Source organism: Acomys russatus, chromosome 20 (genome assembly GCF_903995435.1).
Source record: "Acomys russatus chromosome 20, mAcoRus1.1, whole genome shotgun sequence".
Lineage (NCBI taxonomy): Eukaryota > Metazoa > Chordata > Mammalia > Rodentia > Muridae > Acomys > Acomys russatus.
In genome coordinates this window covers 2104861-2120639 of record NC_067156.1, presented here as the reverse complement: position 1 = coordinate 2120639, position 15779 = coordinate 2104861, and the positions used below count along the sequence as shown (strand labels likewise).

Here is a 15779-nt window from a genome sequence, read left to right as displayed (position 1 = left end):
TTTTAATGGCAATATAATTTATCATTATTTATTTGTTCAAGTTGTCTTAGACTTACTATTGTGAGTTTTTTTCACTTTGTTCCTTTGTTTTAATTTTTTTTGTGTGTGTGTGTGACAAAGTCTCATGTAGCCCAAGCTGGCCTCAAACTACTATGGAGTCAAGGCTTACGAACTGCCTCCGCCTCCCAAGTGCTGACTATAAGCAGGTATCACCATGCTTGGTTTGTATTTGGTACTTGGAATCAACCTCAGGGCTTTGCACATGTTAAGCAAGCACTCTACCACGTGAGCTACACGACCAACGTTTTATTAACTTTCACTATGTCCTTCTTTTCTGGCACCACATCTTCCATTCTAAAAACCTCAAATGGATATTATCATTTCTCCAAAGAACATATAGATTCCTTTAAAAATATTTTTTACTTATTCATTTTATGTGTGTGATGATTTTGTCTACTTATATGTCTGTGTGCCACTGTGTTCTGAGGCCAAATAGGGCATCAAATGCTCTGGGCCTGGAGTTCACAGTTGTAAGCCATCATCTGATGATAGCACTCAGAAGCCCATCTCTGCAAGCATCATCTACATAGACTTCAAAGCCAGCCAAGGTGACATAGTTACAAAAGTCAAGTCAGGTCCTCTGGAAGAGCAGCCAAGTGATCGTAAACACTAAGTCATCTATCAGCCCACACAGGCTACTTCACTGGGAAACACTGCTTAGAAATCAGGATCTGAGGTAGATACAGAAGTGCTCGTGGTTACTGAGGGGCCTGCTTTTAGGGCTTTCGTAGGCCATCTTAGAACACCGACCTATGTCCTCATCCATATGAACAGAAATGCCAACGTCTGTACTACTTAGCTCTGTTAATATCATTTAGTGCCTACTGATAACTCCAAGTTTCATTTAATTCTTTCCCTTTCTGGGCTTTTAACTCCTTTCTCTTAAAACCATAGCAAGCATGACAATTGCAGCATTAACTAACTGTCCATGCTGTGCTTACTTATTTGAACCATTCTGGAATACAGATAAAGTAGTGTCAAGTCTCTTATTTAACCAGCCATGTTAACGTATCTGTAGTTATTCAGGAACGATGGGAAAATTACTGTCAGTAAGTTAAAGTAAGTCGGCTGAAGTCTGTCCTGGCAAATGTTATAATAAAAAGCTCTCTAAGAGGTGATTACAATGACATGGCCATCTTGCCATTTTGTCAAGTCTAAGAGGGAAAGGGAAACACGAACAATGATAGAGGACAAAGAAAGAAAAATAAAAAAGGTCTGAGTCCTTAGTGACTTATGAGTCATTGATTATATAATGATAAAATATCCCTTTTAAGGCATTCTATGAGGAAGAACATAATTTCCTTAATATGAAAGTAATTTCTGGCTGTTTCCTTGCCTGTCCTGTGCATAGTAAGAAAATATCTACTCTGAAAAAGCCCACTAACTTCTAATGTAAGCATCTATCCACTGTGAAAACTGAACACTCTTTCATCACAGAAACAGAAATGATTTATTGTATGGTTAGTTTAAACTGTGTGCAATTTAAAACAACATCCTTAAAAAGGAATATACGGGCGGGGTGTCATGGTATACACTCAGGAGGCAGATAAAGAAGCAGTCAAAGCCAGCCAAGGTGACATAGTTACAACAAAACAAAACAAACAAAAAGTAACACACTCCCTTTCAACAATGCAAACCACTTACAAGTGTTATCAGCAAACAACTATCTATTACAAAACACTTAATGTTTTTAAAAATATTATTTTAGACTTATATCATATATACGTATGAGTCATTTGCCTAGATGATTGTATATGCACCAGTGTGGGTCTCTGGTGCCTGTGGAGGTCAGAGGAGGCCATCAGATCCCCTGCAACTGGACTTAGGATTATACACCATGACATGGGTGTTGGGAATTGAACCCCAGGTCCTCTGCAAGAACAACAAATGTTTTGGATTTTGGGGGGAAAAGGAGGTTGTTTGAGACAGAGTTTCTCTGTGTAGCCTTAGCTGTACCTGACTTGTAGACCAGGCTGTCCTCAAAACTCACAGCAATCCACCTGCCTCTGCCTCCCTGAGTGCTGAGATTAAAGGCGTGCACCACCATGTCCAGCTGCAACAAGTGTTCTTGAAACACTACGGTTTAGTGACTAAGACATCTCTCCAGCCCCAGGCTTAAAGTTGTTGTGTTCTTCCCATTTCTTAATCTATCTCTGCTATCTAATATAGTTTTCCAGGCGTAAAGAAAAGTCCCTATTTTTTTTTTTTAGAGAAATATAAACGGCAAGTGATTCTAGCTTTCAGCTACAGTCTAGAAATATTAGAAACATGAGATAAGTTAGGCTCACACACTGTAAAGCGAATGTAAAGCCACTTGTCATGAGGACATTGCTTCTTGTTATGTAGACTGACATTCTATTATGGCATTGTCTATTTCATAGTCTCAAACATGCAAACTCTAAATAACCACGAGTAAAATCTACTCCAAACTTGGAAAGTCACAAATAACTCCTGGTTGAATAATAAAGCTATTCAGGGGCCTTCTGGTCATTCTAAGCTTCTTAGAGACAGTGTCAGAATACCCATTAGCATTCATTCTTTTATGTATGTGCATATTCAAATACATACACATACATAATAAAGTCTCATGTAGCTCACACCTGCCTGCAGCTCCTGCTCTTCCTAGCTTCTACCTCCCAAGTACTGGGGTCATAGGTGCAGCTCTAGGCTCGGCTTTGTTGTTTTTAAGACAAGTTCTCATGTGGCTCTGGCTCTAAATATGAGGCTGGCCTGAGCTCCTGATTTTCTTACATCTATCTCCCAAGTGCTGAGACTACAGAACTGCCACCGTACCCCCACCTCGCTCTGGTTAAGACAGAATTTTTATGTAGCTTAGGCTGGACTCAAGCTTACTATGTAGTAGAAACTAGTCTTGAACTCATGATCCTCCTGCCCCTACGCTCAAGTGCTGAGATTACAGGTGTCTGCTACCATGTCTGGATTCTATTTTTATAAGTTTAGAAATCTCACAATTATTATTCTCCCCTTTTTATAATACTTTGAGTACCAAGAATTAATATACCAGAGAAAAGGCTGGCACACACACAGAGTTCTCAATTAAATATTCTATGAAAAGATGATTTTACATTATACTATACAGTAAAATATACCTATACACGTGTGTTAACTAAAGCTGTACTTAGAAATCAGCTTTCTTACTTTAAAATATTAAAAAAAAAAAAATCACAGTTAATTAGCCCAAAGCTAATTCATTATTACATAAGACATGAAGTTTGGGGGTTTTTTGTTTTGTTTTGTTTTGTTTTTAATGAGACTGGCTATCAGTATCAATTACTTAATAAGTAAGAAATTGGCATTACATACTGATACTTACAAAATTCGTTCCTTTTTCAATTTGGTTACTTTTATTTGTAAACCTGCAAAGTAACAAAGAAAAAAGCACAGTATTTTGTTACATGTTGTACCAATGCTAAAGCAGTTATCTAAATTCCTTTATGAGGCAAATACTATACCGTTAAGCCAATTTAGACTGGCTTCTGAATAATGAACCAGGTCCCATTTGATGTACAGTGCATTCCCCTTACTTGTACCCTCAGGCTACAAAAATAAATCTGCAGCATTATTCTTTTAGTCTATTATATGACAGCCAAGTAGATTAAAAGTGAGTTATTTCCTTTCTAATAGTGAGGGCAAACATATAATTAGCAGTTCACTATAAACACAGGTCTGTGTTCTGACACGGCCCATATATTTGTAACAGAAACAGTGCTTTTGTAGGCTCAAGTCTCTGGGGATTAAGCCAGATTGTGGCAGGCAGCCCTGGGTTAAATACTTAACAAAGGGCACTAGGATTTTTATCTCTAGACATATGTAATTATCTATTTTAATTAAGTCTGATACAAACCAAAATAGCAAGGAGAAATACATATAAACTAGTAGGGTAGTTCTAATTTTCATGGAACTAATAGAAAAATAATGACTAAAATGCACAAAACAATGCCCACAACAATTAGCAACTAAATATAATTGTAAACTGAAAGAATCAATTACTTATTATAAAAATTATAGTGCTGGGCGCTGGTTGGGGGTTGTGAAACTATACACCCATACTTTTCTGAAACTAGTGTAGCCTTTGGAAAACAACTTAGCAATGTATAAAAGCTGTTCTCTGGCGCACGCCTTTAATCCCAGCACTCGGGAGGCAGAGGCAGGTGGATCACTGTGAGTTCGAGGCCAGCCTGGTCTACAGAGCGAGTCCAGGATAGCCAAGGATAACACAGAGAAACACTGTCTCCAAAAAAAAAAAAAAAAAAAAAAAAAAAAGTTGTTCTCATTAGTATCTGATTTCTTGGATTCTAACTTATGTAGAAATGCACAACAACAAAAATATTTAATGTTTAGCAATGTTAAAAGTATGTAAAGTAGAGATGTCTACATAAAATATAAAGTGCCATTTGATGGAATAATAGCCTGTTTAACAAACCACACTATCTGAGTATATTACACAATCTTCACAGTCCTCCAAACTCTCTTAGAACATACACTGACCTGGACCCTGTGATGCACACCTGTAATATCAGCACTTAGATGGCTGACGCAGGAGGCTCACGAGTTTGAGACCATCCTGGACTTACATAGCTGAGTCTATCTCCAAAAAAATAAAAATAAATAAAACAAAAACAAAAAACGTACAGTTGAATTTTTCCAGTTGAACATGGCTTTTCTCTTCATCCTCTGCAAACCTGATTAACATAAGAGTAAAAGGACTTTCCATTTATTTTGATTCCTAGTTAAGTTTATACTATTCTGTAATTCTTCAACTACAAATATTATAAATACTTTAAAAATAAATTGCCTAGAAATTGTTAATGTTCTCTAAGAGTTTCATTTCGTTTCTTTTAAAAATTGGGTCTCCCAGACTGGAGCGATGGCTCAGGAGGCTAAGATCACTGGCTGCTCTTCAGAGGAGCAGGGTTAGATTCCCAGCACCCGCATGGTGGCTCACAGACACTGTAACTCCTGGTCCAGGGGATCTGATGCCTTCTTCTAACGTCTATGGGCACCAGGCATGATACCACATATATGCATGCATGCAGGCAAAACACTCATGTTTAAAAAAAACAACTGTGTTTAGAGAGACGGATGAGTGTTTAAGAGCAGTGGTTATTCTAACCCAGGTTCAAGTCTGAGCACCCACATGGCTGCTTATAACTGCCTATAACTGCATTCTTAGGGGAGCTCATGTGCTTTTCTGTTTCTATGGGCAGCAGGCACAGATACATTAAGGTAAAGCACTCATATACATAAAATAAAATATACTTAAAAATTTAAAACAAAGCAGCATGGCCCTGTGTTGCCAGGCTGGCCTCAAACTCACTCTGTAGATAGCCCAGGTTGGTCTCAGATTCAACCCTCCTGTCTCAGCCTGTTAACTGCTGAGAATACAAGTGTGTTCCACCATGTCTGGCTAAGATTATCTTTTATTAGACAGAATTAGTCCTGAAGAAATAGTTATCAGTTGAATGACTTCCTTTTTTATTTTATTTCTTTTTCTTACATACACATATTATTTCACATAAATAAAATAAACTACATACAACATAAAGAACCACAAAATAATCAGGAATTACATAAATGTTACATTATCCGTGATGTGGCTATTTGTATTTGGCAAACCTGAAAAAAATATCTTTCCTATCTCGGTGAGTCTAAAATGCTGAATGAAAATCAGTATCTATCATATCTCATCTTTATTAATTTGAAACATCTATCTAGACCTAATAACATCTTAACCACTAACAATTAAGTTTAATTTTAAGACTAAAATATCTGGTCTTCAACCCCATCAGAGACTTCTTAATAAAACATTATTTACTATCTGCCTTTGGTAGTTTGCAGACACTAATAAGTTACATATTTACACCAACATGGTATATCTAGAAACGCTAATGCACTTACCTCTGAAAACAGGATATTTTTTTTTAGCATCTATAATTCACTACAATCTTAGATAACATAATCTAGATAAAGATTATCTACGTTGGATGGTGGTGGCACACACCTTTAATCCCAGCACACAGGAAGCAGAGGAGGGAGGTGGACAGCTGTAAATTCAAGGCCAGCCTGGTCTACAAGGTGAGTCCAGGACAGCCAAAGCTACAAAGAGAAACCCTGTCTCAAAAAAACAAAAAAAGAAACTTTTAAAATCTCCTCATATTTCCTAATCACTGTCATTAGACATCACTGGGGAAGGCTGTCTATTCTGCTTACTGCCCCCAATGATGCAGGAAATAAAAAATGAACCTGGGCATGGTGGTGCACACCTGTAATTCCAGCACTCAGGGAGGCAGAGACAGGCTGATCTCTGTGAGTTCAAGGCCAGCCTGGTCTATAAAGCAAATCCAGGACAACCAGGGCTACACAGACAAACCCTGTCTTGGAAAGTAAAACCAAAAACAACAACAACAAAAACCCAAAATGAATTCTCCGATGTGTTTGGGGGGTGGTAGTGTTATCGTCTTGCTCTCTCTTGAATTTGCCCCAGGACATGTTTAACTAATACGATATATTTTACCCTTGGCTCTACATACAACCTATTAAATAAATAAAGTATTATTAATAAGAAAACACAAAACATCATAGACATTACAGTAGCTTTAATGTAGCAGGTACACATTAGAAACCACCCAATATGCTTTGGCATAAGTAACATCTAACAACAATAAAAATCTAGAAACAATAAAAACCTGTAGTGGAAGCATCATCACACACACTGCTGAGCAACAAAAAGAAGTGACCTAGGCCAGGTGGAGAGGTGCAGCGACAGCTCGAGCACTTCAGGCAGAGACAGCATGGCAAAGTTGAAGCTACCTTGTGCTGCACAGCAAGAGCCTCTCCTTAGCAGTTAACTACTGACACACGCACCATTTGGACAGATCACAGAGAGGATACAGTTGAGTAAAATTTGCCAATTTCAAAGGGTTACATTTTTGTATGACTTATGACATTCCTGAAATGAAAAGATTAGAGATAAAGAACACATTATTGATGGTAAGAGACTGGAGGGGCAGGATGGGACAAAGGAGGCTAAGGACTTACATTAGTGGCATAGAATCTTTAGTGGTAGACACAATGTATACATAACTAAATTGTACAGAACCAAACACACAAGTCTAGGTTTCACACATACACAAGTATGCATATAAAATTGATGTGATGGGTATAATAGATTATACCCATAAAAATTTCTGTTGTGATAATGTATAAATATGTATAAAATAAAATAAAGTGTAACCAGATATGGCGGCTCAACTCCTAAGCCTAGCATTAGGAGGCTGAGGCTAGAGGACTGCCATAAGTTAAGGCCAACCTGGTTAGAGCTCCTAGCTCAAAAACAAGAAAACAAAAATTAAGCCGGGCGGTGGTGGCACACAACTTTAATCCCAGCACTCGGGAGGCATAGGCAGGTGGATCCTTGAGAGTTTGAGGGCAGCTTCGTCTACAAAGTAAGTCTAGGACAGCCAAGGCTACACAGAGAAACCCTGTCTCAACGACACCCCCCAAAGGAAAAAAAAATATACAATATTTTATGAATAGGAAAACCTACATGAGAACCCTTTTGCGCTTTTTCTTACAATTACATGTAACTCTACGATTAGCTTAAAATAAAAGGCAATAACAAGAAAATAACAATTTACTTCAAAATATTTGCAAAACAATAAAATGGGAAAGCTTGTGTTACAGCTGGTAAAAGTAAACGGGCGTGCATTTGGTTAAAAATAATAATAACCCTTTGAAGCTGCCAAATTCCTAAGCCCAGCGGCTTCTTTCTCTTTGGGTAATGATGACAAACTGAAGAGTCCTTGCAAGCACTCGGCGAAGCATTGTTCTGGCAGAATTCAGAACTTATGACCCCACTAGAATAAAGACTAGAGTCAGCAGTTTTTGTCTCTTCTCAAAATGTGGGGAATTTTACTTGCTGACAGATTTTCTTGTTTTTAATTTTGGCTGACTTCTAAAACTCAGGTCTGCTTCTACAAGCGAAAAGCAGCCAAAGGTGAAATGGATTCTTGCCATGAAATAAAGATTCTTAATTTTTTAGAAAAGAAACAATGAAGTGGAAAATCCACATAGACTTCAAAAGAAAAGTCTTGGGAAATATGGAAAAAGTACTCTTTTATAAGCGTTCGACACCTGTGAGGCATTCGTCCTGTCACGTAGATCAGCCCTGAAACGGGTTTGCCCGAGCATATGTGTATGTTTAAATTTTAGTATTTGCTATTCAGCAAGTCAATTAGGTGTCTGCAATTAGAACCCCTATAAATGTGCTTTAATCCTGCTCCACACCCATCTGAAGGAATGAGGCTGTACAACACCGCAGCTCCTGTATGAACAGGCAGCCTGCTCACAGTGTTGGCCACTGTAACAGCGGCAACCTGAGAACCTACTGAGGAAACCGTGCACAAAAGATTAAGCGCTACAGGACATCAATTAACCACGTCTATTTACTCTACGGATTTTGGAGGGAATCAAGGGCAGGTACATGCTCCTATATTACACTAAACAAGTTTAGTTCATAAATGAGGCGAGAGTTCAATTTATGATGTATAAACAGTAATTGTTGCTACTAATTCATGTTTCAGTTCTTTATTCAGATAAAAGCCACGTATAGTAACTACTGTTGCTTCAGTTGCTTGTGTTTTTGAACTAGAAATGATTAAACTAGTATCACTTTTCTTGACAAGTAGAACTTTATCTATAGAGCAAGTAATTTGACTTTACCAAAAAGCAATCTTACTATCTCTAACTATACAATGAATTATTTCTACTCTAAACTAAAACTTTATACTTATGAAATCAGTTATACCTAATGTATATGTACTCTGCTTAATATTTAATTATTTCGAAATAAAATAAGTGTGGTGAATTTCTCTGAATTTATAATAGTTATGAATCTAAGTAATAAAATAATAAATGAGAGCCACTTAGAGAGCTCTTCATGAATAGGCACAGGTACTATGAACCAAAACTGTTGATTTTGTAGTCTTCACATAAGTATTTTTTTGTAATATTGACGAAACACGTGAGAATAAGCCGAATAATAGACATCTGGAACAATCAAAAAGCGAACTGAAGGGGCAGTGGGGATGTCATGTTAGAGCCTCCGCACTGTCCCGGGTCTCTAAAGCAGTTGCAATGATGCCCCCAAAGCTGCCTCCTAGCTCTCTATGAAAATGGTTCAGATTTATGAAACACAGAGATTTCATTAGCTGAGATATAACAGAACCTAATGTCGACAGTGAACTGTGTAAAATGGTATGAAAACAAATATTCTAAATTCTATTTTATTACCAGTGCTTTTAATAATAAACCTGATGCTGAGATTAAAAACAAAAACAAAAATAAAAATCCTACCCAATATACCCTTACGACTTTTGAAATATAAAGAATTGTGAAACTTCTATTAAAATTCTAAAAATTCTATTAAAATCTGTTATGCTTTTTGTTTGTTTATTTTCTTTCTTTCAAGACAGGGTTTTTTTGTGTAGCCTTGACTGTCTTGGACTTGCTTTATAGACCAGGCTGGCCTCAAACTCAGAGATCCATCTGTCCCTGCCTCCCCAAGTTCTAGAATCAAAGGCAAGTGCTACCACTGCCCAAGTTAAATCCTCTTATTCTGAACTCAAAGCATAAAAACTGTCAATGAAAGGATACAATTATACTAAGACTAAAAGCTTAGCGACAAATATCTCCACAATTATCCCCTTGCAAACAATGTAATTTATAAACTGCTGATATTCAGCCTATGATGGGAGACCATTTATTCTTTCTTAGTTTTAAAAGAAATGCATGTGGCTAGCGTGTTATAGTATGGTCAGTGCGCACGCTGTTTTGTGTATGGCATATTATTGCTATCGTTTCATTATGTTTTGGTCAAATGAAGCAAACAAGAAACCCAAATGCTATATATAGCAGGATGCACAGCTGCACTAATTTCTTATGGTAGATTTCCTTGGCTGTCTATGTATGTATGTAAAAATTATGCATCTCAAGTACTGCTTACTCTTCCTAACGTTTCTCCTTTGTCTTTTACGGACATGAAGCTTTAAGAAATAATGAGTCAATTTTGATTCCTACATATGCTTCAATACCTGCACTGTCCAGACAAGCCTATACTGATGTCTTGCAAAGAGTCTCTTGTATTGGTTTTTCTAAATAGATTCCTCAGCCATCTTTTTAAAAGTAAGTCCCCTCCAGGCAGGTCTTTGATACTACATAGTCAGAGGGTCTAGTTCTATATGGAACTATGTGAACACTGACAAAGGACTAATAAGACAAAAGCCCTCTTTTGTTTGGAAAATATTCAGTAACCCAAACTAATTTTTAAATAACATCAATTTTCTACAAACAGTGTTCACTGTGCTAAGCGTGGTACACACCTGTAATCCCAGACTAGGAGGCTGAAGCTGGAGGGCTGGGTTTTGGGGCCAGCTGGCACTACGTTACAATTTCTAGACCAGCCTGTGCTGCACATGTGTTTAGAGGATACAACTATGCTAAGGTTAAAAACTTAGTGCAAATACCTCTACAATCACCCCGTGCAAACAACGCAGCTGGTAAACTGCAAGCTTTTTAAAATAGTCTTACACACAAAAAAAACAACAATCATTTAAGGCCTTCAAAAACTGTGTAAGTAGGCCACAAGTCTGCTTCTTATGCTCCACCTTCTTAATGCTTTTATAGCACACTAACATTCCTGGGACCATGAATCCTATTAGGAAACAGCAACAAGGATGGATCGCACAATATAAAAGAATTATCTACTACAAAATAAGGGTAAGCTATCTACTATGTAGTATTTGTCAGATTTTATAATAAACATATAGTTTTGCTCTCAAATAATATATTTTTTATTTTCTTTTTTATATAAGTTAGCTCTCTATTCTACAACAGAGCATCCTTTTTTTTTTTTAAGATTCATTTATTTATTACATATATATTGTTCTGCCTCCATGTATGCCTGCATATCAGAGGAGGGCACCAGATCCCATTCTAGATGGTTGTGAGTCACTATGTGGTTGCTGGGAACTGAACTCAGGACCTGTGGAAGAGCAGCCAGTACTCTTAACCACTGATCCACCTCTCTAGTCCTATTTATTTTTTTAATGCTACTTCATTATAAAATAGAGGTCTCCTGACAACCCTGTTTACAGAAGAACATAAAAAAAGAAACCTGTCAAAATATATTTCACTGTTAGAATAAGACAAGAATTAAAACTTTAAACAGGTGTGTTATTCAACTCTCTAGGGTTAATAATAAAATACTTGAAATTAGAAAAAGCAGAGATTAGATTGGCAAGATGGGTCAACAAGTGCAAGTGCTTGTCGCCAAGTCTAATGACCAGAGTTCAATCCCTCGAATTCACATGGGGGATGAGAACACCATCTCCCAAAGCTGTCTCTGACCTCAACTAATCTAGGTGCTTTATATGTAAGTACCTCCTGAACAGAGATAGGAAAAAGGCTAACAACTGCAGGGCATGGCTGTATACCCATAACACCAGCACTTACGTAGGTGGAGGCAGGAGGAGCAGGAGTTCAAGTTTACCATAACTACACAGCAAGGTCAAAATCAGCTTGAGCTAAGTGACACCTGCTCCAACTGCCCATCCTCACCCCCAACAAACCAACAACCTCAGAAAAAGGTTAACAAGGTACATAAATAAATTATAGACAAAGAAAGCAAATCAGCCTTAAACAGCACTTGGGAGACAGAGGCGGGAGCATCAGGCCAGGCCTAGGGCGCATCATCATACACGGTCTCAAATGTTTATGAGGCAATGATTCTATGTGATACAACATGGAAGGAAAACGCTTAGGAGACAAAAGACTAATACACTAAAAATTATAAAATCTTCCTGAAAAAGCATTATAGAACGTCAAAGATATTTCATGTTCATGGTCAGCCTGGGCTACATAAGGAATCTGGGCCAGGCTTGACTATGATTTGCCTCATGCTCTCTAGCAGGGGCATGGTTTTGGCAACTGCAGATAGTTTCTGCGATTGTGTGACATTTGGAACTCTGGGAACTTTCAGAGGGTACATAAATGCTAGAGTCCCAATAGGTGAGGTGGGTGGTTGTCGGTCATACAGGGAGTTGGTTGCAGTTTGTTAGTAATCATGCTCAAAGAAACAAGAAGAAAGAAATCAGATACAAGGGTTCTATCTTTCCCTTTTTTCTATCCTCCTTTCTCTCCTATCTAGTGATGGGGTGGGGGGGGGGGGAATAAAGGGTGGGAAAAGAACCCAAGAGTAACAAAGACCAGCTATAGTCGCCATCTCCTCAAATCTGATGAAGCAGATAGCTTCTAGACATCTGTAGTTCCATCTATAACTTACAGACTGCACCACTATATCTCGGGCCTCTTTCTCAATATGGCACCATTTGAATAATCAATTCGTAATCAACAACTGGAACTCAAGAGCTAATCCTAGCTACACATGTTGGTCCACGCTTTTAATCCCAATGGGAGGCAGAGGTAGGAGGATTCTGAATTCAAGTCTACAGAGTGAATTCCAAGATACTCAGAGCTACACAGAGAAACCTTGTCTCAATGCCACCACCAAAAAAAAAAAAAAAAAAAAAAAAATCCTAAAGATTAAAGCTGGTGAGAATCTCCTCAGTATATACACACTGCTAACCTGAGCCTGTCTGCTTTCCTAGCACTGTATATTACCTAATGGACTGTCATCACATTTCCACCTAGAAATATATCCATTGTCTATAATTCTTTGGGGGTGGGGAGGAAATTCAAGCTTTTATCTCCAATTTATTCTTTTCAGGGAATCTCCCGCATCCTCCTACCACCCATATTGCCTAGATGTACACAACTGTAATGCCTGGTCTGAGAGGAAAACACACACACACACACACACACACACACACACATACTGGTCCTTCCTTTATCTTCCCAAACATAATACATTGCATTAAAATTCTGTCGTACAGCAATGCTTTGAGCAAGTATCTCTATGTACACTAGGACTTACAGGACTATTTTGAAGTTCCTACTTTAGAATCTATTCAGGCTATTACCATAAGGTTTTGCAAGAAACTAAATTTCCCATGGAAAAGACTCAATACATCCCCACAATTAAGGCGAGAGCTGAATCAGGTGGATCAGATTGTAATGTACTGCAGTGTATGTTAAAGCTGAGGTGCACTGTAATGGGAACACATGGTCGCAGTAGGCAACCAAGTCTGACTCTCTGGGAGGGCACTCACTCAACATACAGGAGGCCTTGGCATCCTTCCTTTGCATCAGTGCAAAGAACAAATTTGCAATAGGAAACATTTCTCACATTATGAGGACAATCTATCACGCACTAAAGATCTGAAAAAACAAAACAGCCTAACTTCTGATCCTCCTGCCTCCCATCCCAGAAGCTGGGATTCCAAGTGAGTGACACAGCATGTTTTATGTGGGGCTGGGGGATTAAACTCAAGGCTCTGTAGAAGCCAGGGAAGCAAAGCCGGGCATGGTGGCGCACGCCTTTAATCCCAGCGCTTGAGAGGCAGAGGCAGGTGGATCACTGTGAGTTCAAGGCCAGCCTGGTCTACAAAAAGTGAGTCCAGGACAGCCACTGACTGTTACGCAAAGAAACTCTGTCTCAAAAACAAAACAAAACAAAAAGAGCTACATCCCTAAAGTATCTCTGATACAAATATTTATATACTCATTCTAAATACAACTACGTAATCTGTGCAGCATCCACTGCACTTCATACACATCTTTTTTAGCTCTTATTTCACTGCACTGTGCATGACTGTTTGTCTCCATGACTGTCTCTGACAGCCTACAGGAACTTTGAGAGTAAACTGCCATTCACTTTTGTGTATGGGTGTTCAGTAGAAAACAGATCCTGTGGCTGGAGAGATGGCTGAGAGGTTAAGAGCATGGGCCGCTCTTCCAGAGGTCCTGAGTTCAATTCCCAGCAACCACATGGTGGCTCACAACCATCTATATAACGAGACCTGATGCCCTCTTCAGGAATGCAGGTGTACATGCAGGTGAAACACTGTATACATAATAAATAAATCTGGAAGGAAGGAAGGAAACAAAGAGATCCTGAAAGGCTTGTCAGATTACAGACATAGTACTCCTATCTCTAGGTAATCCTGCAAATAACAGTAGAAAAAAGGGTAAAAGGTTTTTAACAGCTAAGATTACAAAGCCAACAGGAAGATGAAATTACAATTCAAATCTAAGTCTTCAGTCAATAAATTCTACTGCTTTCTTTAAATGACAAATTGTGTAAGAACTGTGTTCTAGCAGCTGGAGCGATGACTCAGCAGTTAAAAGCATTCACTGCCCCTGAAAGGACCAAGGTTCAGTTCCTAGTGCCCACATGGTGGCTCACTGCCTAAACTCCAGTTCCACAGGACCTGACAGCTTCTTTTGGCCTCCATGGGCTCCTGAAAACACACTGTATATAAATATGCAGGCTCACACACACATCAAATTTTTAAAAAATATTTTAAAAGCTAAAAAAGCCTTTATTCTGTAGTAGTTGTAGTTACAAAGCAACTGTTTCATCAATAAAACAAATCATAAAGCATTACAATAGTAAATGCTCCTTGAAGGTGAGACGTTTGCCCCTAAATAAGGTTATTTCTCTCTGAAAATATATAAAATAATCAAAGCTAGTTTCTACCATCATAGCCTTGAGCACGTAAGCAGACTGTACCTTGTACTTCCTTATCGTGATACTCCTTGAGTTTTACCCAGAGTTCCTTGAAGTCAGCGGATACATCTGCAGCGTTAGGGCTTCCACAGCTGCTTCCCGAGACGCTCATCTTGCTCACCGGGCTTCACACTTCTCGTCGGCCTTTCTTCTTTCCTTACATAGGGGGGTTGCTGAAATACCTGAAGTGACAGATTGCAACATAAAGTCATTTCCTGGAATCACCTTTATAGAATTTGAAATTAGGATGAAAGCAGAAGCCCAGCTATTTCCAAGGTTCCTGAATCTATTTACAAGCAATCATTCAGAGAATTTCTTGAAGTTGAGAAGGAGTGAGGAAAGAAGATCCTGGAGAGAGCAGCGCACTCCTTTACTCAGTACGTGGGAGGTGCATATTGGGCGGATCTCTAAGAATTCAAAGCCAGCCTGGTCTACGCAGTGAGTTCCAGGAAGAGCCAGAACTACATAGTGAGATCCTATATCCAGAGGGGAAAGGAGGGTCAGTTATTTGGCCGTCATATGGGGTAAATTTCCAGGCAGATTTTTAGTTTTTCCATGCAAGAAGGAGTAATTGCATGATTTATGTTAAAGTAAAAAGGGCTCTAGTAATATTAAAAGGTTTATAATCATCCAGTCAGTATTCACTTACCCTTGTAAAATTACTGGCCAGCTGTACTGGCACAGACTTATAATCCCAGCACTCCAGAGATGGAGGAGGATCCCAAGTTCAAGGCCAGCCTGGGCTATATAACAAGACCTTGTTTCTAAAAGGGAAGGAAGGAAGAAGAAAGGAAGGGGGGGCGGGGCTGCAAGACGGATCAGCAAGTAGAAGTGCCTCTAGTCCTGACAACTTGAGCTTGATCCCTGGAAGGGGAAGGAGGGGAAGAGCTGGCTTCAACACGGTGGCTTCTGACTCCCACATGTACATGCAGGGATATAAGCACATACACTCACTTACATGGTAAGTAAATACATGTGTAGTAATGATAAGTATGCAGGGAATAAGAGTTGT

General features: G+C 38.7%; 1 protein-coding gene across 1 annotated transcript in view; it reads right to left on the bottom strand.

Annotated features, from left to right (window-relative positions):
• The window catches only part of Rbbp8 (RB binding protein 8, endonuclease), a 66810-nt gene extending 51931 nt beyond the window's left edge, over positions 1-14879 (bottom strand). Inside the window, exons 1-2 of the mRNA XM_051163086.1 lie at positions 14771-14879; positions 3395-3437 (exon numbers count right to left, since the gene is read on the bottom strand). Of these exons, the coding sequence (XP_051019043.1) occupies positions 3395-3437; positions 14771-14879 (152 nt within the window). The remainder of the gene's footprint in view (positions 1-3394; positions 3438-14770) is intronic.
• Positions 14880-15779: the final 900 nt, after the last annotated feature.